This window comes from Schistocerca cancellata, chromosome 11 (genome assembly GCF_023864275.1).
Source record: "Schistocerca cancellata isolate TAMUIC-IGC-003103 chromosome 11, iqSchCanc2.1, whole genome shotgun sequence".
NCBI lineage: Eukaryota > Metazoa > Arthropoda > Insecta > Orthoptera > Acrididae > Schistocerca > Schistocerca cancellata.
Window position 1 is genome coordinate 73,199,233 of NC_064636.1, and position 25,838 is coordinate 73,225,070.

General features: G+C 45.9%; 1 protein-coding gene across 1 annotated transcript in view; it reads left to right on the forward strand.

The window, feature by feature from the left end:
* Positions 1–25,062, forward strand: part of LOC126108477 (growth factor receptor-bound protein 14-like) — a 797,866-nt gene extending 772,804 nt beyond the window's left edge. Inside the window, exons 10-12 of the mRNA XM_049913727.1 lie at positions 11,906–12,195; positions 17,538–17,631; positions 20,669–25,062. Of these exons, the coding sequence (XP_049769684.1) occupies positions 11,906–12,195; positions 17,538–17,631; positions 20,669–20,842 (558 nt within the window). The 3' untranslated portion in view covers positions 20,843–25,062. The remainder of the gene's footprint in view (positions 1–11,905; positions 12,196–17,537; positions 17,632–20,668) is intronic.
* Positions 25,063–25,838: the final 776 nt, after the last annotated feature.

A 25,838-nucleotide genomic window follows, 5' to 3' on the forward strand; every position in this document is an offset into this window, starting at 1 on the left:
ACAATTCTGGGTGTTCACCTCACCCGTCAGAGAAAATGAGCTTCGTCTGTCCATAGGATGGTACACGGCCAGCCCTCGTGAACATCAGTTCTTGCGAGAAAACGGAGACGTCGTTGTGTTTCCTGTGGTGCAAGCTGCTGTACGATATGGGTCTTTACTGATGCTACACTCCTGGAAATGGAAAAAAGAACACATTGACACCGGTGTGTCAGACCCACCATACTTGCTCCGGACACTGCGAGAGGGCTGTACAAGCAATGATCACACGCACGGCACAGCGGACACACCAGAAACCGCGGTGTTGGCCGTCGTTGCCGTGGCATACGGAGCTCCATCGCAGTCTTTAACACTGGTAGCATGCCGCGACAGCGTGGACGTGAACCGTATGTGCAGTTGACGGACTTTGAGCGAGGGCGTATAGTGGGCATGCGGGAGGCCGGGTGGACGTACCGCCGAATTGCTCAACACGTGGGGCGTGAGGTCTCCACAGTACATCGATGTTGTCGCCAGTGGTCGGCGGAAGGTGCACGTGCCCGTCGACCTGGGACCGGACCGCAGCGACGCACGGATGCACGCCAAGACTGTAGGATCCTACGCAGTGCCGTAGGGGACCGCACCGCCACTTCCCAGCAAATTAGGGACACTGTTGCTCCTGGGGTATCGGCGAGGACCATTCGCAACCGTCTCCATGAAGCTGGGCTACGGTCCCGCACACCGTTAGGCCGTCTTCCGCTCGCGCCCCAACATCGTGCAGCCCGCCTCCAGTGGTGTCGCGACAGGCGTGAATGGAGGGACGAATGGAGACGTGTCGTCTTCAGCGATGAGAGTCGCTTCTGCCTTGGTGCCAGTGATGGTCGTATGCGTGTTTGGCGCCGTGCAGGTGAGCGCCACAATCAGGACTGCATACGACCGAGGCACACAGGGCCAACACCCGGCATCATGGTGTGGGGAGCGATCTCCTACACTGGCCGTACACCACTGGTGATCGTCGAGGGGACACTGAATAGTGCACGGTACATCCAAACCGTCATCGAACGCATCGTTCTACCATTCCTAGACCGGCAAGGGAACTTGCTGTTCCAACAGGACAACGCACGTCCGCATGTATCCCGTGCCACCCAACGTGCTCTAGAAGGTGTAAGTCAACTACCCTGGCCAGCAAGATCTCCGGATCTGTCCCCCATTGAGCATGTTTGGGACTGGATGAAGCGTCGTCGCACGCGGTCTGCACGTCCAGCACGAACGCTGGTCCAACTGAGGCGCCAGGTGGAAATGGCATGGCAAGCCGTTCCACAGGACTACATCCAGCATCTCTACGATCGTCTCCATGGGAGAATAGCAGCCTGCATTGCTGCGAAAGGTGGATATACACTGTACTAGTGCCGACATTGTGCATGCTCTGTTGCCTGTGTCTATGTGCCTGTGGTTCTGTCAGTGTGATCATGTGATGTATCTGACCCCAGGAATGTGTCAATAAAGTTTCCCCTTCCTGGGACAATGAATTCACGGTGTTCTTATTTCAATTTCCAGGAGTGTATTTGACAACTGTTCGAAGCGCCTTCCGTATCCGTACAGTGGACTACGGGGTGTTCAACTGTCGTGACACAGCGCGCACACTACGTGACAATCGGGAATTGCGTTGTCTGCCATAGCAACAGCGATCTCATCAACCACCTGTGGTTCAACCGGCCGTCGGCCTCTTCCCGGAGCGACGCCCAGTTCTCCAGTCGATCCGAACTTCTTCACCATACTCCAGCCAGCAGCTGGAGAAAGAGGACCCTTCCGTAATGCTTTCGGCCGGCGATATTCTCTGCTGCAGCAGCATTACTGATGTGATAACACAGCTTCACCAGTAATGCGCTGCTCCTTTTGTCGTAGCTCATGTTGACACGTTAAGAAGTGCGCTGCGACTTGTCAGGTGTGTGGGACTGTGAATCACGATGACTGAACACTGCAGCTGGTGGCCGTAGTTGGAACTGGACGGTGGCGCTGTGACGCACGGAAACCGTGCACCCCGTACTCTGGACATTAGTGCTACCAAGTTTGGTCCTCGTTCGGTAATTACACTACTGGCCATTAAAACTGCTACACCACGAAGATGACGTGCTACAGACGCGAAATTTAACCGACAGGAAGAAGATGTTGTGATATGCAAACGCTTTTCAGAGCATTCACACAAGGTTGGCGCCGGTGGCGACACCTACAACGTGCTGACATGAGGAAAGTTTCCAACCGATTTCTCATACACAAACAGCAGTTGACCGGCGTTGCCTCGCGAAACGTTGTTGTGATGCCTCGTGTAAGGAGGAGAAATGCGTGCCATCACGTTTCCGACTTTGATAAAGGTCGGATTGTAGCCTATCGCGATTGCGGTTTATCGTATCGCGACATTGCTGCTCGCGTTGGTCGAGATCCAATGACTGTTGGCAGAATATGGAATCGGTGGGTTCGGGAGGGTAATACGGAACGCCGCGCTGGATCCCAACGGCCTCGTATCACTAGCAGTCGAGATGACAGGCATCTTATCCGCACGGCTGTAACGAATCTTACAACCACGTCTCCATCCCCGAGTCAACAGATGGGGACGTTTGCAAGACAACAACCATCTGCACGAACAGTTCGACGAGGTTTGCAGCAGCACGGACTATCAGCTCGGAGACCGTGGCTGCGGTTTCCCTTGACGCTGCATCACAGACAGTAGCGCCTGCGATGGTGTACTCGACGACGAACCTGGCTGCACGGATGGCAAAACGTCATTTTTTCGGATCAATCCAGGTTCTGTTTACAGCTTCAAGATGGTCGTACGCGTGTTTGGCGACATCGCGGTGAACGCACATTGGGAGCGTGTATTCGTCATCGCCATACTGGCGTACCACCCAGCGTGATGGTATGGGGTGCCATCGGTTACACGTCTCGGTCACATCTTGTTCGCATTGACGGAACTTTGAACAGTGGGCGATACATTTCAGATGCATTACGACCCATGACTCTACCCTTCATTCGATCCCTGATAAACCCTACATTTCAGCAGAATAATGCACGACCGCGCGTTGCACGTCCTGTACGGGCCTTTCTGGATACAGAAAATGGCCCACTGCTGCCCTGGCCGGCACATTCTCCAGATCTCTCACCAACTGAAAACGTCTGGTCAATGGTGGCCGAGCAACTGGTTCGTCACAATACGCCAGTCACTACTCTCGTTGAACTGTGGTATCGTGTTGAATCTGCATGGCCAGCTGTACCTGTACACGCCATACAAGCTCTGTTTTACTCAATGCCCAGGCGTATCGAGGCCGTTATTACGGCCACAGGTGGTTGTTTTGAGTACTGATTTCTCAGGATCTATGCACCCAAATTGAGTGAAAATGTAATCACATGTCAGTTCTAGTATAATATATTTGTCCAATGATTACGCCTTTATCATCTGCATTTTTTCTTGGTGTAGCAGTTTTAATGGCCAGCAGTATAGTTTCCGTGTTATGACGTGTTAAATAGGGGAGGTTTAATTATAACTACCCGATATCTATTTTATAGTTCTCCGTCCGGTTTCTGTCCGTATGTTCAGGCTTGTTTCAGGAGCTACTGTACGTATTTAGATACGGTTTCCACTGATGCACGAGGAAGGTTTCTGTGTATAAATTATTATAGCTATGCCAGACAAGAGGTCCTATCATTGATAAATAGTACTGTCTGTGCGAGGCTACTCGAATATAGTTTAAACGTCAGAATTTTTTTTTTCTAAAGGTATTTACCTGGAGTGTAGCCTTATACGGGAGTTCAAATGGTTCAAATGGCTCTGAGCAATATGGGACTTAACTTCTCAGGTCCCCTAGAACTTAGAAGTACTTAAACCTAACTAACCTAAGGGCATCAGACATATCCATGCCCGAGGCGGATTCTAACCTGCGACCGTAGCGGTTGCGCGTTCCAGACTGTAGCGCCTAGAACCGCTCGGTCACAGCAGCCGGCTATACGGGCGTGAGATGTGGGTGCTAAACAGTTCACACAAGAAAAGAAGGTCTAGAAATGTGGTGTTACATAAGATGCCGAAGATTAGAAGGACAGATTGCATAGCCGATGAGGAGGTGCTGTATCGAATGGGGGGGGGGGGGGGGGAAGAAATCAGTGGCACAACTTGACTAAAAGAAGATAAAGGGAGAATAACGTGACACATGAAGGGATAGTCAATTTGGTAATGGAGAAAATTGTGGATGTATGGTGCAGTAGTTATTTGGCGATGAAAGGGATTGGACAGGACTCTCCAGCGTGGAGCACTGCATCAAACCGGGCTTCGAACTCACGACCGCTACTGTAATGCTAATCTTACACAAGGCCTCCCAAGAGGAATGGTCAAACGATCATTCTAATCGAAAAAAAGTCTTGGAAACGTGGACTATAAATTCGTTCTTTAGAAGCTACAAGCTGTTCTTCATCTTCGCTATTGTGTTATACATCTCTCTCATTGAACAAGTGCTCCTAGCTATTTACGTATACATTTTAGAGTCACGTTTACTAGAGTTTCCTGCTTCGACTGATTGTTGCTGTCATATCCCTGAATACCGACTATTTCTCCTGCCACACCTCGTATTTTCTTGCATTTCATATATTTTCTCAAATGGTTCAAATGGCTCTGAGCACTATGGGACTCAACTGCTGTGGTCATAAGTCCCTAGAACTTAGAACTACTTAATCCTAACTAACCTAAGGACATCACACACATCCATGCCCGAGGCAGGATTCGAACCTGCGACCGTAGCGGTCGTGCGGTTTCAGACTGTAGCGCCTTTAACCGCTCGGCCACTCCGGCCGGCTATATTTTCTCAGCGGAACCTCTAAATATTTAAACGATGTTACACAGTTCAGATACTCCCCGCGTATCTTTTAATCGCTTACTATCGTATTCTTTCTCTGCGCTGGAGTCAGTTTGTCGTATTTTTCCACATTTAAAGTCAGGTGCGCCGAACGTTGTGGCCGAGCGGTTCTAGACGCTTCAATCCGGAACCGCGCTGCTGGAACGGTCGCGGGTTCGAATCCTGCCTTGGGCATGGATGTGTGTGATGTCCTTAGGTTAGTTAGGTTTAAGTAGTTCTAAGTCTAGGGGACTGATGACCTCACAAGGGAACCTCCCCATCGCACTCCCCTCATATTTAGTTATAAGTTGGCACAGTGGATAGGCCTCTAAAAACTGAACACTGATCGAGAAAACAGGCAGAAGTTGTGTGGAACTATCAAAAAAATAAGCAAAATATACAAACTGAGTAGTCCATGTGCAAGATAGTTAACATCAAGGATAATGTGAGCGCAGGAGCGCAGTGGTCCCGTGGTTAGCGTGAGCAGCTGCGGAACAAGAGGTAGTTGGTTCAAGTCTTCCCTCGAGTGAAAAGTTTACTTTCTTTATTTTCGCAAAGTTACGATCTGTCCGTTCGTTCATTGACGTCTCTGTTCACTGTAATGAGTTTAGTGTCTGTGTTTTGCGACCGCACCGCAAAACCGTGCGATTAGTAGACGAAAGGACGTTCCTCTCCAATGGGAACCGAAAACATTTGGTCGCAAGGTCGTAGGTCAACCGATTCCTCCACAGGAAAACACGTCTGATATATTCTATACGACACTGGTGACGGCATGTGCGTCACATGACAGGAATATGTTGTCGACCCACTTGTACACTTGGCGAATGGGTAGAAAGATTCTTCTACCTTGCCCGATTTAGATTTTCTTATGGATGTGATAATCACTCCCAAAAAAGTGATGAAAACATAAGAGTTTGTCGCATAAACTGCAACAAATGAATGCAACAGTTTCACAGTTTTCCCTGTGCTCTGTCGAAACATATGTTTTTCACGTTTTCAAATTTTTCCGTGCGTAGACCGTCAAATGCTGCATATGTCCAACTAAATCTGAACATGTCCTGGAATTTTGGAGAGCGTAGTTGATTATGTGTGAGTACTTGAACTTTGATAATTGACACACGATCACGTAAGCAATACTGCTCTGTGAACCTGTGCAAAATCATAGAATCTTTTCACGAAGTATTTCACTTGCCGAAAAAAAAAATACATCAAACGGTTGCACAAGAGATGTACAATCTGGAGGAATGGTAATCACGTCTACCCCCACACTAAAATTCTCTGAAAATAAAAAATTAAACTTTTCATTCGAGGGAAGACTTGAACCAAGGGACCACGGCGCTCCTGAGCTCACACTCTCCTTGAAGTTGCCTATCTTGCGCATGGACTACTCAGTTTGTATATTTTGCTTATTTTTTTTCATAGTTCCACACAACTTCTTCCTGTTTTCTCGATTGATCAGTTTTTCAAGGCCTATCCACTGTGCCAACTTATAAATAAATCTGAGGAGGGGGGGGGGGCGATGGGGAGGTTCCCTTGTCAGGAGTTAAGTCCCATAGTGCTTAGAGCCATTTGAACCATTTTCAAAGTCAGGTGGCGCATATTACAACACGTGGAAATTTTGTTCAATTGCTGTATTCCGTTACGGTTGCCCAACGGCGATACTTTGCTGTACACAAATGCATCTGGTTGTGTACGCTGCAGGAACGTTAGACGTCAGAGCTCCTATTATGTCAGCTTGTATTGTGAAGTATACACGGTGGAAATTTTACTCGGGGCCGGAGGATTGAAGTGAAGGGGCGTGCGTGCGTGCGAGGAGCCCCTTGCCGCCGTGCTGCTGCGTGTGGAGAAACTTCACTGACGATGACGAAGCGCTGTCGAAACACCTGTTGAAGGCCGCGGGGAGCAGAGAGCGTCGGCTTGTGAAACGCCCTGTGCCGACGACGACTGCTGTGTGCGTGCACGCACGACTCACTGTCGCGCGTAATTCCGCGTGCTCCCTTTCTCTCTGCCTCAGATACGAGGTGCGGCTATAAAATAACGGGACGAATGTTGTAAAACATTTTATTTTAAAAGCACACGTCATACAGTACTGGCCATTAAAACTGCTACACCGCGAAGATGACGTTCTGCAGACGCGAAATTTAACCGACAGGAAGAAGACGCTGTGATATGCAAATGATTAGCTTTTCAGAGCATTCACACAAGGTTGGCGCCGGTGGCGACACCTACAACGTGCTGACACGAGGAAAGTTTCCGACCGATTTCTCATACACAAACAGCAGTTGACCGGCGTTGCCTGGTGAAACGTTGTTGTGATGCCTCGTGTAAGGAGCAGAAATGCGTACCATCACGTTTCCGACTTTGATAAATGTCGGATTGTAGCCCATCGCGATTGCGGTTTATCGTATCGCGACATTGCTGCTCGCGTTGGTCGAGATCCAGTGACTCTTAATATGGAATCTGTGGGTTCAGGAGGGTAATACGGAACGCCGTGCTGGATCCCAACGGCCTCGTATCACTAGCAGTCGAGATGACAGGCATCTTATCCGCATGGCTGTAACGGATCGTGCAGCCACGTCTCGATCCCTGAGTCAACAGATGGGGACATTTCCAAGACAACAACCATCTGCCCGAACAGTTCGACGACGTTTGCAGCAGCACGGACTATCAGCTCGGAGACCGTGGCTGCGGTTACCCCTGACGCTGCATCACAGACAGTAGCCCCTGCGATGGTGTACTCGACGACGAACCTGGCTGCACGGATGGCAAAACGTCATTTTTTCGGATGAATCCAGGTTCTGTTTACAGCAGCACGGTGGTCGCATCCGTGTTTGGCGACATCGCGGTGAACGCAAATTGGGAGCGTGTATTCGTCATCGCCATACTGGCGTATCACCAGGCGTGGTGGTATGGGGTGCCATTGGTTACACGTCTCGGTCACCTCCTGTTCGCATTGACGGCACTTTGAACAGTGGACGTTGCATTTCAGATGTGTTACGACCCATGGCTCTGCCCTTCATTCGATCTCTGCGAAACCCTACATTTCAGCAGGATAATGCACGATCGCATGTTGCAGGCCCTGTACGGGCCTTTCTGGATACAGAAAATGTTCGACTGCTGCCCTTGCCAGCACATTCTCGTCATCTCTCGCGAATGGAAAACGTCTGGTCAATGGTGGCCGAGCAACTGGCTCGTCACAATACACCAGTCACTACTCTTGATGAACTGTGGTATCGTGTTGAAGCTGCACGGGCAGCTGTACCTGTACACGCCATCCGTGCTCTGTTTGACTCAATGCCCAGGCGTATCAAGTCCGTTATTACGGCCAGAGCAGTTGGTGTAGCAGTTTTAATGGCCAGTAGCGTGTTTAGTTTGCCGCTTGGGGCAGCCGTGCGGTCTGAGGCGCCTTGTCACGGTTCGAGCGTTTCCCCCCGTCGCAGGTTCGAGTCCTCCCTCGGACATGGGTGTGTGGGTTGTCCTTAGCGTAAGCTACTTTAAGTTGGATTAAGTAGTGCGTAAGCCTAGGGACCGCTGACCTCAGCAGTTTGGTCCCGTAGGAACTTAACTCAAATTTTAAAAAAAAATCAAATTTAGTTATTGTTACTCTCGATACACTGCCCTCCTCTGTCCCTACAACGCGCTGTGCGAATTTTTCGTTCAATTTTCTCGTTATGAGAATACTGAAGAGCGATCTGTTTTAGTTGTTAAAAACCATTCAAAAGCCAAGACTGCATAAAATACATTTTTTAGTCAAGACAACCGGTTTCAACAACCTTAGCTGCCATTTTCAGCTGTTAGACATTTTTGTAGTAAAATGGTTCAAATGGCTCTGTGAACTATGGGACTTAACGTCTGTGGCCATCAGTCCCCTAGAACTTAGAACTACTTAAACCCTACTAACCTAAGGACATCACACACATCCATGCCCGAGGCAGGATTCGAACCTGCGACCGTAGCGGTCACGCGGTTCCAGACTGAAGCGCCTAGAACCGCACGGCCACACCGGCCGGCTTTTGTAGTAAAACATGTCCAGTTTACGCTGGGCCTCATGCACAGGATGTCACGTGGATAAAACTCAGCACATTATAAACGTTTATCATCGCTAAAATATGTAAAAAACATATAGCACCTTGTCCAAAAGGCCATGTCTATATACGTCTTCCTCACAGATGCTTGTTACATGATATATGATACGTGTAGCATATTTGTGTCATGTAACAAGCATCTGTGAGGAAAATGTACAAGTATATGGACATGACGTTTTGGACAAGGTGCTGTGTGAAACTTCCTGGCACATTAAAAGTGTGTGCCGGGCTGAGACTCGAACCCGGGACCTTTGCCTTTCGCGGACAAGTGTTCTACCATCTGAGCTACCCAACCACGAATCACGACCCCTCCTCACAATTTTACTTCCGCCAGTACGTCGTCTCCCAGCTTCCAAACTTCATAGAATCTCTCCTGTGAAACTTGCAGAACTAGCGCTCCTGGGAGAAAGTAGCTGGGTGTGACTCCCAGATTGATGCCAATTCCTCGACTTTCGAAAGGCCTTCGACTCAGTTCCGCTCAGTCGCTTGCTCCAAAAAGTGCGCCCTTACGGTCTGTCCGATGACATATGCCGTTGGATAGAAAGTTTTCTAACAGAGACCAGTATGTCGTCCTGAATGGGGAGACTTCAACAGAAACAAGCGTAACATCAGGTGTGCCCCAGGGCAGCGTAATAGGTCCGCTGCTTCTTACGATGTACATAAACGATGTGGTTGATGGTATTGACAGCGGCATTAGACTGTTTTCCGATGATGCTGTAGTCTACAGGAAAGCAGTATGACACGAAAGTTGTGAACAAATCAATGAGGATCTGCAGAAAATAAATGCGTGGTGTAATGGCTGGCAGTTATCTCTCAGTATTAGTAAGTGTGACCTACTGCATGTAAGAAGGCGAAAATCCCCATTAATGTACGAGTGCAAAATAAATGCCAGCGGTAACATCCGTCAAGTATTTGGGTGTGACTATTCGAAATGATCCCAAATGGAACGATCAGATTACACAAGTAACGGGTAAGGCGAACTCTAGATTGCGGTTTATTGGTAGAATCCTGAAGCGATGCAGTCCTTCAACAAAGGAAATTGCTTACAGTGCGTTAGTTCGTCCACTTTTATTGTTTGTCTGTATGGGACCCTTACCAGTTTGGTCTGATTCAAGAGATTGACAAGGTCCAAAGAAGAGCGGCAAGATTCGTGATTGGTACATTTAGCCATCGCGAGAGCGAAACTTCATTCTATGAGGTGGAACACACTTGCAGATAGACGACGTGCTAAACGGAAGGGGCTGCTCACTAAATTCCAAAATCCGATCTTCGCCGAGGATGTAGAGCATATATTATTACCACCAACTTTCAGCTCGCGCAATGATCACCATTCAAAGATAAGGGAAATTTGAGCTCGTACTGAGGCGTTCAGACAGTTGTTTTACCCTCGCGCGATTCACGAGTGGAACGGAGTGGGGGAAATATGACTTTGGCGCGAATTGTGCCCTCAGCCACACACCGCTTGGTGGCTAACAGAGTATATATGTAGATGCCAGAAGTTAAGAAGACTTAAAGTTTAGTGCAGTTGTAACCCGACAATTATTGTCCAACATGGCTCCTGAAACATGCAATATGTCCGAAGAAATACAGGGCGAGTCAAAAGTCCTTGGACACCTTCGTAAGTTGGAAGATTAAAGGGAAAATTGAAATGTGATGATGGGAACATAGGTGCCAGCTTCAAATCCCCCATTTTGGATTCATTTTTTTTTTAAATGGGAGAGGAGGTGTATGACACATCAAATAACACTCGCTTGAGCTCTGGAATTTAGTGGTGTAATTTGTTTTTGTCTGTCGTGTACCGTTTAGAGGTTATTAATGTTCAAATTTGGGAAATTACCTTCATACCGACTGCTACAACACATTTTCTACGTGTTGTCCATCCTGAGACACGAGTCGGTATCAAGGTAAATTTGAACATCAATAACTTCTAAACTGTACAAGATAGACAAAAATAAATTACGCCACTCAATTCCAGAGCTCAAGGGAGTGTTATTTGATGTGTCATACACCCCCCTTCCCATTTAAAAAAAAATTACGTGAATCCAAAATGGCGGATGTCAAGATGGCGGCCATGAATGACATTCACTCCAAAAGTTGCGGCCCCGCATCAAACCTGTGTTCCCATCATCACATTTCAATTTTCCCTTTAATCTTCCGACTTATGAAGGTGTCCAAGGATATTTCACTCGCCCTGTATATCAAGGTAATGCAAAAAGTAAAAAGAAATGGAACAAACGATTTTCAAGTAAACTTTAATAATAGCCTTTGTAGCATAAATAGTCGTAATAAATAATAGCGATGAAAGGAACAGAAGATAGCTCTCTAGAAACTCTGGTCATGACATCTGTGCCTGTTTCGTTATCTGCCACGTTAGCCATTTGAAACACTGTGTATTTTTGCGCTGACAGACAGCAGACGATCGTCATTCGGGAAGTTGGTCGGACACGCACAGACAGTCGGTTCTGTCGAGTGGTGGTGGGATGATGGGGTCAGACCAACTAACCGACCGACATCAGACCAACCGACCGACAAGCAAAATTGGTCATTAAGCTCCTCCAGTCGTCCAGTTTGTAGGACAGCTCATAAATTGGTCCCGATAAACTGGTCAAGCAAAATTGGTCGGGAAGCCCCTCCACTCGTCCAGTTTGTAGGATGGCCGATAAATTGGTCAGGATAAATTGGTCAAGCAAAATTGGTCAGAGAGCCCCTCCACTCGTCCAGTTTGTAGGATGGCCGATAAATTGGTCAAGCAAAATTGGTCGGGAAGCCCCTCCACTCGTTCCGTTAGTAGGACGGCCTATAAATTGGTCCCGATAAATTGGTCAAGCAAAATTGGTCGGTAAGCCTCTCCACTCGTCCAGTTTGTAGGACGGCCGATAAATTGGTCCCGATAAATTGTTATGTGTGTAGAGTCCATATACTGAGTAGTGACCGGTGAGTGCTAAGTGGCGATGTTGTTGACGTGTACAGGAGAGCGTGCGGTCTCGCGTGGCCATGGACTTCACGGGCAGCGTGGGGCGCATCGTGGACGACCCGCAGGAGGCGCGCGCCATCGCAGCCGCGGAGGGCTACTCGTGGAAGCGGCGCTGGCGGCCGCCCAGGCCGTCCGCCCCCGGCGCCGCCCCCGCCGCCCCCGGCGCCACCCCCGCGCCCGCCACCGGGCTGGCGGCCGGCGTGCACGTGGCGCAGCCCTGGTTCCACGCCGGCATGACGCGCGAGCAGGCCGCGCAGCTCGTCCACCGGCATGGCTCCGTCGACGGGTGAGTCGCTCCTCACGATGAACACTGCTCTCTGCCTCCGAAACCTCCTCGCTTCCCCTACCTGTCCCCCTGTCTGTCACAGGCCGCGTCAACGCTGGGGTAAGAGGGGCATTAGGGGTATAGGTTTACCATTTACTAAAATACTAGCTGAGTACCCAGTCTGTCACCTCCCCCCTCCCCCCCCATGACCATGTCCCACCCTCTGTCCATGTCCCACTCTCTGTCCATGTCCCATCCCCTGTCCATCTCCCATCCCCTTCTGTCCAACCCCCTATCTCCCTCCCCCCCTCTTTCTGTCTCCCTCCCTCCCCCTCTTTCTATCTCCCTCCCCCTCTGTCTATCTCCCTCCCCCCTCTGTCTGTCTCCCCCCCGCCTGTCTCTCTCTCCCCCCCGCCTGTCTACCTCCCTCCCCCTCTATCTCCCCCCACGCCTGTCTATCTCCCTCCCCCGCCTGTCTACCTCCCTCCCCCCTCTGTCTATCTCCCTGCCCCGTTTGTCCATCCCCCACCTGTCTATCTCTCTCCCCTGCCTGCCTATCTCCCCCCTCTGTCTCCCTCTTCCATCTGTCTTTCTCCCACCCCCATCTGTCTGACTCCCTCCCCCATCTGTCTTTCTCCCTCCCCCCATCTGTCTTTCTCCCTCCCCCATCTGTCTGTCTCCCTCCCCCCTCTGTCTGCCTCCCTCCCCCATCTGTCTCCCTCCCTCCCCCCTCTGTCTGTCTCCCTCCCCCATCTGTCTATCTCCCTCCCCCCTCTGTCTGTCTCCCTCCCCCATCTGTCTATCTCCCTCCCCCGTCTGTCCATCCCCCACCTGTCTATCTCCCTCCCCTGCCTGTCTATCTCCCCCCTCCGAAAGCCCATATCGATGATGTTTCGTGTAATGTTCGCATGCTGACACTTGTTGATGGCCCAGCCTTGAAATCTGCAGCAATATGCGGAAAGGTAGCACTTCTGTCCCGTTGAACGATTCTCTTCAGTCGTCGTTGGTCCTGTTCTTGTAAGATCTTTTTCCGTCCGCAGCGACGATGTTGGATATTTGATGTTTTACGAGATTCCTGATATTCAAGGTAGACTCGTGAAATGTTCTTACGGAGTATCCCCACTTCACCGCTACCTTACGCCGACTATTAACACCACGTTCAAACCCTCTTAAATCTTGATAACCTGCCATTGTAGCATCAGTAACCGATCTAACAACTGAGCCGATCGCAGCGCTGTATTCTCCCTGTTTACGCATCTGTTTATTTGACTACGCATGCCTATACCAGTTACTTTGGCGCCTCATTGTATTTGGAACAATTCACACATTTCTTCACATATTTCGCCTGCATCTGTAGCGAATTTCAAACAAACACACTACAGACGTCAAATAGTTGTAGCGATGCCAGCGCTCCACGCGGTAATATTTCACATTGCAGTGAACAGAAGATGAACGACTTTCATGATCAAATCTACGGCGAGGTCCTAGATTTGGTCATGTTTGTTTGACCAAAAGCGAGATTTGACAAAGTTCCCTATCACAGTATCAAATTTCTTCGACATAAATGTTTGACATATCAACTTTGACAAAGAAATATGATAGTTTCGAGAATGAGATTTTCACTCTGCAGCGGAGTGTGTGCTGATATGAAACTTCCTGGCAGATTAAAACTGTGTGCCGGACCGAGACTCGAACTCGGAACCTTTGTCTCTCGCGGGCAAGTGCTCTGTCATCTGAGCTACCCAAGCACGACTCACGCCCCGTCCTCACAGCTTTACTTCTGCCAGTATCTCGTCTCCTATCTTCCAAACTTTACAGAAACTCTCCTGCGAACGAGGTACTGGCAGAAGTAAAGCAGTAAGAACGGGGCGTGAGTCGTGCTTGGGTAGCTCAGATGCCCGCGAAAGGCGAAGGTCCCGAGTTCGAGTCTCGGTCCGGCACACAGTATTAATCTGCGATGAAGTTAAATATGATAGTGTTATACTGGCTAAAGGTGGCAGGGGTAAAATACAGGGAGCGAAAGGCTATTTACAATTTGTACAGAAACCAGATGGCAGTTATAAGAGTCGAGGGACATGAAAGGGAAGCAGTAGTTGGGAAGGGAGTAAGACAGGGTTGTAGGCTCTCCCCGATGTTATTCAATCTGTATATTGAGCAAGCAGTAAAGGAAACAAAAGAAAAATTCGGGGTAGGTATTAAAATCCATGGAGAAGAGATAAAAACTTTGAGGTTCGCCGATGACATTGTAATTCTGTCAGAGACAGCAAAGGACTTGGAAGAGCAGTTGAACGGAATGGATGGTGTCTTGAAGGGAGGATATAAGATGAACATCAACAAAAACAAAACGAGGATAATGGAATGTAGTCGAATTAAGTCGGGTGATGTTGAGGGTATTAGATTAGGAAATGAGACACTTAATGTAGTAAAGGAGTTTTGCTATTTGGGGAGCAAAATAACTGATGATGGTCGAAGTAGAGAGGATATAAAATGTAGACTGTCAATGGCAAGGAAAGCGTTTCTGAAGAAGAGAAATTTTTTAACATCGAGTATAGATTTAAGTGTCAGGAAGTCATTTCTGAAAGTATTTGTATGGAGTGTAGCCATGTATGGAAGAGAAACATGGACGGTAAATAGTTTGGACAAGAAGAGAATAGAAGCTTTCGAAATGTGGTGCTACAGAAGAATACTGAAGATTAGATGGGTAGATCACATAACTAATGAGGAAGTATTGAATAGGATTGGGGAGAAGAGAAGTTTGTGGCACAACTTGACCCGAAGAAGGGGTCGGTTGGTAGGACATGTTCTGAGGCATCAAGGGATCACCAATTTAGTATTGGAGGGCAGCGTGGAGGGTAAAAATCGTAGGGGGAGACCAAGAGATGAATACACTAAGCAGATTCAGAAGGATGTAGGTTGCAGTAGGTACTGGGAGATGAAGAAGCTTCCACAGGATAGAGTAGCGTGGAGAGCTGCATCAAACCAGTCTCAGGACTGAAGACCACAACAACAACAACAACATACTGGCCGTAGACATTGTAGTGCCGTACGAACTTTGCAACACCCTCGTCTTAAAAGGCAACCTCCTGTGCTTTCCGCCAATTCTCTCCGCTGGTCTGCAGCTTGTTGTCTGTGCCAAAATGTTGTCCTCGTAGACAGCGGTTCATCTGAGCAGAGATGAACATCGGAATGCGCCACGTCCGGGCTGTATGGTGGGCAATCAAATAATTTCGTCGAGAATGCCACAGAAGCGTCTCCATCGCCCCTGAAGCAGGTCTTAAAGGCATTGACCAGGAGCGCGTAGTACTAAATTTTCAGTTACGCCAGGGTCGAACCGCGTTGTGAGCGATATTTTAAAACTGGAGGCCACAGACATTTGGGACATTTGGGACTCGTGACTTCTGTCAGCGTGATAAGGCAGACTCCCTAAAGTCTGGGGAAATCCGGATGCGAGGGGCGACCGCTAATGGTGGTCAGCCGCTTTAATAGCGCCCGGGGGTCCGGCGCATTCAAAATCGTATTAAGGCTCCTGCTGTCATTATCTCCAAGGCCGCAGCGGGTGGGAGGGATAGCAACCCAAATTAGCTCTTGCCCACACAAGGATCTTCTCTTCACCAAGAACTTGCCCCCTTTCTATCAGCAATTTATCGTAGATCGCTGGAAGAACGTAAAGTACCTAGCGACTGGAAGAAAGCGCAGGTCGTTCCCATTTTCAAGAAGGGTCATAAATCAGATGCGAACAATTATAGGCCTATTTCGCTTACGTCAATCTGTTGTAGAATAATGGAACATGTTTTGTGTTCTCGTATTATGACGTTCTTAGATAATACAAATCTCCTTCATCATAACCAACATGGATTCCGCAAACAGAGATCATGTGAAACTCAGCTCGCCCTATTTGCCCAAGAAATTCACAGTGCCGTAGACACTGGCGAGCAGATTGATGCCGTATTCCTGGACTTCAGGAAGGCATTTGATACGGTTCCGCACTTACGTTTAGTGAAAAAAAATACGAGCTTACGGAATATCGGACCAGGTTTGTGATTGGATTCAGGATTTCCTAGAAGAAAGAACACAACATGTCATTCTTAACGGTTCAAAATCTGCAGATGTAGAGGTAATTTCGGGAGTACCGCAAGGAAGCGTGATAGGACCTTTATTGTTTACAATATACATAAATGACTTAGTTGACAACATCGGTAGCTCCGTGAGGCTATTTGCAGATGACACGGTTGTCTACAAGAAAGTAGCAACATCAGAAGACTCGTACGTACTCCAGGAAGACCTGCAGAGGATTAATGCATGGTGCGACAGCTGGCAGCTTTCCCTAAACGTAGATAAATGTAATATAATGCGCATACATAGGGGCAGAAATCCATTCCAGTACGATTATGCCATAGGTGGTAAATCATTGGAAGCGGTAACGACCGTAAAATACTTAGGAGTTACTATCCGGAGCGATCTGAAGTGGAATGATCACATAAAACAAATAGTGGGAAAAGCAGGCGCCAGGTTGAGATTCATAGGAAGAATTCTAAGAAAATGTGACTCATCGACGAAAGAAGTAGCTTACAAAACGCTTGTTCGTTCGATTCTTGAGTATTGCTCATCAGTATGGGACCCTTACCAGGTTGGATTAATAGAAGAGATAGACATGATCCAGCGAAAAGCAGCGCGATTCGTCATGGGGACATTTAGTCAGCGCGAGAGCGTTACGGAGATGCTGAACAAGCTCCAGTGGCGGACACTTCAAGAAAGGCGTTACGCAATACGGAGAGGTTTATTATCGAAATTACGAGAGAGCACATTCCGGGAAGAGATGGGCAACGTATTACTACCGCCCACATATATCTCGCGTAATGATCACAACGAAAAGATCCGAGAAATTAGAGCAAATACGGAGACTTACAAGCAGTCGTTCTTCCCACGCACAATTCGTGAATGGAACAGGGAAGGGGGGATCAGATAGTGGTACAATAAGTACCCTCCGCCACACACCGTAAGGTGGCTCGCGGAGTATAGATGTAGATGTAGATGTAGATCCAATGAGGCCTGTGTCCTTGAAAACGCCTTCCTCAAAATAGTCATAGTTTCAGTTCATCGTGCTAAGCATGTATTGCCACCCAAAAGACCGCGGTGGTAGTTTTGTAGCGCTGTAGGCCTGTAGAACTGGAACCCCCACTTTGGAACTACGTCATGCCATTCACATGTTATGTACACCATCTGAACAAAAGCTGTACAAGCTGTGGCAGGTGATGTTGCTCTGCTTCAGAATATCGCCCCCCCCCCCCCCTCTCTCTCCGCCGCCCCTCCAGTGCTCCTTGACACACAGTCCCATGTTGTGACGTCCGTTGTTGGTGTTTCAGGGTGTTCCTGGTACGAGAGAGCCGCAGCTCCCCTGGGTCGTTCGTGCTGACCTACAAGTGCGGCGGAAAGGTCATCCACACACAGATACAGCCGGTAAGTGAACCAGTGACCTCAGCTTCAGACAACCCCCCCAAAACAGCAGACCCACCAAGAAATACCATTTCGTGCCCTCAACTTCCAAATGTGTGCGCTTTGAAGAGGTTCTAGATCTGTTTTAGTGGGTAGTCTTATATTGAAACATACGTTAGTATGTTAAACTCTGACCCTCATTTAACAGACAGGGTGACAATTATTGAACTATATGAAAAAATCGTAAATTAGTTACAAAATATGGCGTGCACACACTTGATTGAATGTCTAAATTTTACTACAGATTTTCGGACGTATGTGACTGTTAAACTTTAGTCCTCATTTAACATACACGGTGACAATTACTGAACTGTTTGGAAAAAAAAAAAAAAAAACGTATATTACTTACAAATTACGGCGTGCACACTCTTAATTCAACATGTAAACGTCACTACAGATATTCGGATTTAGGTTATGACATGTTCGATATGCCTGCCATCATTGGCGATGATATAACGCAGACAAATAGTGCAACTCTGCAGGACCTGCTGAAGTGTCGGAACATCGATGCAGTCGACGACCTCCTGAATGGCTCTTTTCAGCTCAGCGATGGTTCATCTACATCTACATTTATACTCCGCAAGCCACCCAACGGTGTGTGGCGGAGGGCACTTTACGTGCCACTGTCATTACCTCCCTTTCCTGTTCCAGTTGCGTACGGTTCGCGGGAAGAACGACTGCCGGAAAGCCTCTGTGCACGCTCTAATCTCTCTAATTTTACATTCGTGATCTCCTCGGGAGGTATAAGTAGGGAGAAGCAATATATTCGACAACTCATCCATAAACGCACCCTCTCGAAACCTGGACAGCGAGCTACACCGCGATGCAGAGCGCCTCTCTTGCAGAGTCTGCCACCCGAGTTTGCTAAACATCTCTGTAACGCTGTCACGCTTACCAACTAACCGTGTGACGAAACGCACCGCTCTTCTTTGGATCATCTCTGTCTCCTCTGTCAACCCGACCTGGTACGGATCCCACACTGACGAGCAATACTCAAGTATAGGTCGAACGAGTGTTTTGTAAGCCACCTCCTTTGTTGATGGACTACATTTTCTAAGGACTCTCCCAATGAATCTCAACCTGGCACCCGCCTTACCGACAATTAATTTTATATGATCATTCCACTTCAAATCGTTCCATACGCACACTCCCAGATATTTTACAGAAGCTATCATATAATCATACAGTAAAGGATATTGGGTTACTGCTGTACACCTTGCCTTTAATACAGCCCCACAAAAAGGAGTCATATGTGTTCAGATGCGGAGAATATGGCGGTCTATTGAGGCCCATGCCAGTAGCCTCTGGGTGCCTCAAGAGCCAGAATGCGGTCCCCAAAGTGCTCCTCCAACACATGAAAGACTGCTGTTTCGATGGGGTTAGAGCTCCATCTTGGAGGAAGCACATTGCATAAAGGCGATCAAATCATCTCCCAAAAACCTTGACATACTGTTTGTTAGTCACTGTGCCATCGAGGGGTTACTTTTATTATTTTACATTAATTTTTTGCATAATTTATAGTATTACCTTGTTGGTTCTCTCTACACAGAATACATGTTTTCTATCACAAAACAGTATTAATCTTCTTCTTCTTATTCTTCTTCTTGTGTTACGGCCTCTGTAGGACCACAGGTGGACTGCATTCTCCTCTTCTTCTCCCAGAACTTTTTCATTCTTTCTCTTCTTCCGAGATCTTTGGTGTCCATTTCTCCTGTCGGCTTCACTGTTGACACACTAATCTTTTTGTGTGTTCTTCTCTGTCATTGGTCTCCGGCATATTGGTCAGTGTATATTTGTTCCTGCAATTTTCCTTTCCTTCGACCTTGATCCCCAGTTCCAACCAGTCCTTTCGAAGTTCAACAGCCCACTTGGTTCCTGTCTTTCCCCTTGTTCTGCCTGTTGTTTCCCACACTCTCTTCGTCATTCTGTCCATACTCATCCTAACTACATGTCCAACAAACCTTGCCAAAACAGTATTACTACAACCAATATTCATACATTCATCTCAAATAACAGTTTTATATCTGATTTTACACGATTAATATTGGGCTTCAGCAGCCACATGTATTCAGTAACTTACACTGGATAAAGATTCATAAATAAACTCGGATACATTCAATTTAAAATGTATACAAAATTTGCCACTTTATCTTAAGTAAAGAAAGAACTAGCTCATACATATGTACTTTTGCCGGACTTCATTAACTTGTATATAGCAAACTCCTGCTTATCCGGGTAAACGTGGACATGATACTCCACTGGAAAACACAGATAACGTAAAATACACATGTTTTTGCCAGAAATTGTAATTTTTTGTTTTTATAAAACATGGCTATGGGTCACATTTGACAGACCATTCTGTTACTCGTGTATTACATGTTGGGAACCAAAAAATTACTCGTAAGGCAGTATTTTGTATCACTTTCCTTCATTTCATATATTTCGTTTCTTTCATCCACTATGAAGCTCTCATTATCTGGAGTAAAGAACAATGATGTAGTCAGATAAATTTTGTCCTGAATACTCTAATATGCAGATCAGCCCAACATAATTTTGAGCAAAAACATATTATCATCCAAAATGTTATGTCTTCTGAAATGCATATCAAAGTGGAAAATTCTCAAGGGAAAAAAATAGAATAAGCCTTAGAATGAAAACAACGGATGTGTATTGCAACTTCCTGGCAGATTAAAACTGTGTGCCAGACCCAGACTCGAACTCAGGACCTTTGCCTTTCGTGGGCAAGTGCTCTACCATCTGAGCTACCCGAGAACGACTCACTGTGAGGACGGGGCGTCACGGCCGCGAAAGGCAAAGGTCCCGAGTTCGAGTTTCGGTCCGGCGCATAGTTTTAACCTGCCAGAAAGTTTCGTATAAGTCCACACTCCGCTGCAGTGTGAAATTCTCATAACGGATCTGGATTGTGTGCTTCACTGAGCACTGTATTAGGTACTGTAGTACATCTTATGCGTCACACAGTTTTGTCTCGCTTTGCCCGCAGGTGGTGGACACCGCCCGCGACGCGGTCTGCTACTCGCTGGACAACGGCAGCACCAAGTTCTACGACCTGCTGCAGCTCGTCGAGTTCTACCAGCTCAACGCCGGCCGCCTGCCCACGCGCCTCACCCACTACGTCGTGCAGGGCCCCGCCGAACACAACTCCGTCACCTACTGAGGACGGCACCCGACCGTCCCGTCAAGGATCTGACGCTGCCAGAGGAACCTCCCGGCGTCCTGGACCCCGACGCGGCCACTGTCTACGCGGAGTTGCATTGCCGGCCGCGTACTCTTACTGGCCCGTCGGTGCGTACGTTTGATTGGTGCCATGGTGGTAATACCCTGCAGCGTTTGGGGAACTAGACCGTGGTCACACTGTGTAAGCTGGCAAAGACTAGAGAATCGTTGTGGTGTACTGGAATAGCTTCCAGCGTGTACTGGAATAGCTTCCAGATGCTTCTGTCACCGTAGGATTGTTCTGTTTACCACTCTGGAGGGGTAAAACCCTCTCACTATTTGTTGCACATATTATAGCATTGGGTGCAGACTTACACGACACTAGGCGGGTCGCATTCTACCCAGCTCGAGTTACAAAATTACGCGTCTTGTAAATTCTATTGGTGCATTTATTCCTTTATCCTCCCGTGAACATTGTGCACGGTATTAATGTAATTTGTAAAGAGTACGGGATGCCGTCATTATATATGTATACACGTATGTACAAAGGACATCTGCATAATAAGGAATCAGTGTTGACGACAGATTAATGTAATTGAGTTTTGTGCAACATGTGTAATTACTGTGAAATATAAATGCGTGGCACAGTGCATTGTTGGAGAATACATACAAAAATACTGAGCAGACTTGCCAAAGTTTGAGCCTTTTTTATTATTATTTCTTAATTTTTTTGCTGAGTCATCAGTCTTGCACTTGGCTACTTATGACCCACTACAGTCTTAGCACTTAAATGACGAATGTACTCAGTTATTTGCTGGATGTTTACTGGTCTCTGTCTTTCTCTACAGGTTTTGCCCTGTATGGCTCCCCAGTACCACAGAAGTTGTTCCCTGATATCCTAGCACACTCCCTGTTATCCCGTACTTACAGCAAATCAGAGTTCCTCATAATTTATCGGTCCACCTAATTTGCAGCACCTCAAATTCTCTGTTTCATATTCTCCCACAGTTGAGATTCTTCTGCACCCTGACAAGTTTCAGAAGAGAAATCCTATTTTAAAACTAACGGACATTCTGTGGCGTGTGGTTGGCCGACTTCTGATATTTTTTGGATCTGTAAACGTGTGCCTACCAAATGGAGGTGCTCTCACTTCACCCTATGTCAGCTTCATATGTAATTTAAAAATGTGAAGTTCCAAATGAATATCACCGCTTGTAATTTTCTCTCACGATGTCACCCACTCCATTTGTTGTAAAATGATCTCAGTTCTGATGTTTCTGTCCGTGTCCTATCATCTTGCCTCAATGTCTAAGCCTGACTTCTGTAAGACAGAACATGTCGTTTAGAGGTAATTTTACGCATTATTGCATTACAATGCAATCTGTTATTAATTCTATCTGTACCGAACACACGTGCCGACACAGTTTTGAGATTTTACTCCTGAAATGGACATTGTTACGTTGCCAGAACTGTGTTTTGTAAACTTTGGAGGGATGAGCTCATTTTGTAGAAGAGGCCAGTATGCAAAGCACACGCTACAGATTGTGTACGCTACGAGGGACTTCTGTACATCTGGCATCGATGATAAATCTTGAGGTAGCCTGACGTATTTTAAAAGCGTTTAACAGCTGTCTAAAATTTTTAAGAAGCATTACGCATGTTACTGCAGCTAATTGTCATCTGCAGTGTTTTGTCTGTCAGACATTTGCATGTGTACATAATATTTACAGTGCCTCTCTGTAGCACAAACTATTTATTAATGAAAATTCTTTGAAGTAATAAAATATACCTACACTATCACCAGCATCAACATCCTCACCATCATTGAATGAATACTGTACAATATAGTGTATATAAATAAATAAGCAAGCAATCAGTTGCCACAAACCTTTTGACCCCTTACCTTCATCTGCACAAATGTTTCTAAATGCTTTATGTATTGAGAAATGCACGTGCGTGTGTGCGTGCATGTGTGTGTGTTGCATTGGAATTAATTTTTCTATTTATCAGAGTAACACACGATCAGTGAATGCACCCAGTATATAATGTTTAGGTGCTGAATCTATAAATAAAACTGTGTGTGCCAGTCTTGCATGATTGTGTCTGATAAGAGTGTTGTGTATATAGTTGTAATAACCAAGATGATTTTAAGCTCTGTAAGCTATTAAACTTTTTAGTTAATGATTTTAATTTATTACAAATTGCAGTGAGAGAAGTAAATGAAGTAGTTGTATAAACAGAGTAATAACTGAATTGTGATTTGTGTGTAATGTATAACAGAGTATCATATATCATTCGCAGGAAAATGTAGATAAAATTTATTTGCAATGTAATGTTATATATGTTTGTGAATCATCAGTATTTATTATATAGAAACATTAGCCAAGTTGAAATAAGTATTTATCATGACAATACATATCTCGTCAGTTACTGCTAAAGTTGTTTTGAAAATGACTTTTTGTGAATTTTGCATCGGCAACCCTGACGAATGAGATAAACGTAATAGCAGTGGAAGTGAATTGTAGTAAGTGTCTTAAAATACTTTGACATTGAAACTGAGGCTATTGAGTTGCTACTGAACAGTTACAACTCAGCAAGGAATAACAACGTTATTATTTCTTATGTATTAATGTGTATTTAGGAAGACTTTTGAACTAGATCTGTGGAGTGGGAGAGATACTATGTTTACTTGTAGTAACTGTAAAAATTAAAGAGTAATATATTTTTGTACATTTGTGGTAAAACTTAATCTTTGCCAAAGTATATAGAAGTGCAGGAAGTTTTCCTGTTTATTAAAGTGTTTGTGTTGTATAAGTAGTGAGAAGTGGTGTGGCAGATGCGAAAACTTCCTGGCGGAACCGGTGTCTCTCTTTTTGTTATTGATTTTGTGTGTGTTAATCCTCGTGCTGTGTAAAAGGGTTGTACATTGCATTGTATTCTGCACATCTCTATAACAGAATGATTGAGCTATCAGTATATCTCTGTACGTTGAAAATGAATGATACTTTTTGATTTGAGATCAGGAGAAGTTCATTTTGCAGCAAGCAATAAGTGTTGTCCACTGTGGATATTGACAGCAATAACTTGGACAATCATATCTTCATTTCCAGTGTTATAACTGGGGACGTGGCTATCATATTTTGTTGTGACACTTAATACTAACTGAATTCAGATATACTGTACATGATACGTCGGTGCAGTTGTCGGGCATTCCCACGTGGAGGAGACGAGATGCGAATGTTAATTTGTGATAAGTATGACATTCTTAATGTCTTGAGAGGGCTGTGGTGGCTAGTGTTATTTCCTGGCACTATCACATTCATATTTGTGCCACTAAAGGCTTTCCTGAAGAATTACTCGTACAAATGTTTCTCGTGTGAAACATTGGATATCACTGTGTAAGTCCTGAAATATTTTGCCGGTGCAATTGACCGACATCTTCAGGTGCGACAAATGCACTGTTGAGGTATGACTGAAGCCTCCTATTTACTCCAGTCTAAAATGGGAAAACGTTTTTGGCCACAGAATTTGACACATTTCTGTGCGAGCTACTTCAGTGCTCGGTGTAAAATAATCGTGCGTGGACTTGACGAGAGGTACCTTTTTCACCCGAGTGTCGGGACTAGATTGTACTTTGAAACATTTATTTAAGCAAAAGTAAGTTCTTTACAGTGGACAGAATAAAAAAAAGCAATACAGATTGTTACTCAGAAGGGAACAAATTGGCAGGTACCTACTGGGGCAACTTTGTCGTCTTTTGCCCCACTTGTTGAGAAAGTCACAACCCTTTTTATGTTCTTTTTTTTTTTTTGTTATTGCCTGTAATATATCACTGTTGTGTATGGTGCACTTTCTTTCCTTGCAAGAAGTTCTGTGGTAGTGTAGGTAACCCTTACATGATAGACTAAAGATATTGCCTGCTGATACTTCGTTAGTGTTGTCCTTTATTAATGTTTAGTATTGTTTCTATTGCTGTTTACTGTTGTTATAGCCGTGTCTCTATCAGTATTAATATGTATACAAGAACAGGGTTCATATTTATGCTTCACTTCGTTTCGCAAATCTGTGAACTGTAGAGTTTTTATGTAACCACATTTACATTGCTTAGGAGTAAATGTTTGTTTTTGCACATTTGATCACTAGGATGTATTAACTTAATACTGTAATATGTACAAACAAGCTTGTTCACTTCTTTTCTATGGTCAGTAAATTATTTTTTACTCGAAACCGTGTGCTGTGTTATTTATTTCACATGTCAATTATGTATTCATCCCATCCCTGTCCACCATTTCAGTGTTTGAAACACAGTTAAGGAAGTTGTCAGTAAATTTCAGAATTTACTCAGGGGTATTTTCTGAGTATTAAACTTTGTTTGGTTTCCTACCATCATTTAACTGTGTGTCTATACTGCTCTGGAAATACCTGCACAGCAGTTGGCTCGATGTGCTCCGTTTGTTATTTGGAAACAAACTTATTTTGCTCACCCACGGTACTCGCTGTTAACAACAGTAATACCCACTTTTTACTCGCTGCCCTCAAGCTTGTGCTGTGCCATTCTGTTCCAGGTTTGCTTTTCTGGAAGTGTTAGATGTACATTAACAGTGATAAATTTGTGTTGTATGCTTTGATTATTGGTTATCACACAGCCTTTTTTGACTGTTGTGAAGGTATTTTCACAGAAGCAGAACTAACTGGGGCAGTAAAGATGATAAATCATAATTACAACATTAATGTATAATGAGCCATCAAAGACCACAGGTCACTTGAGCCATAATACTCAGAAAATACTCCCGAGCAGCCTTCAAAGTTCTGTCGGTGAATTTCAGATCGTCTTGTGTAATGGTTAAATCTTAAGCAAAAAACATATTTCTCTTCATCAGCACTATTGAAGTTTGCTTGTAGACTGTGAACCGTAGGAACACAGGAAAAGTGTTCCGCAATGCAGTGGAATAATAAAGAACAATTTGTCAGCTTTCTGACAAGTTCAGTCTGCCTTT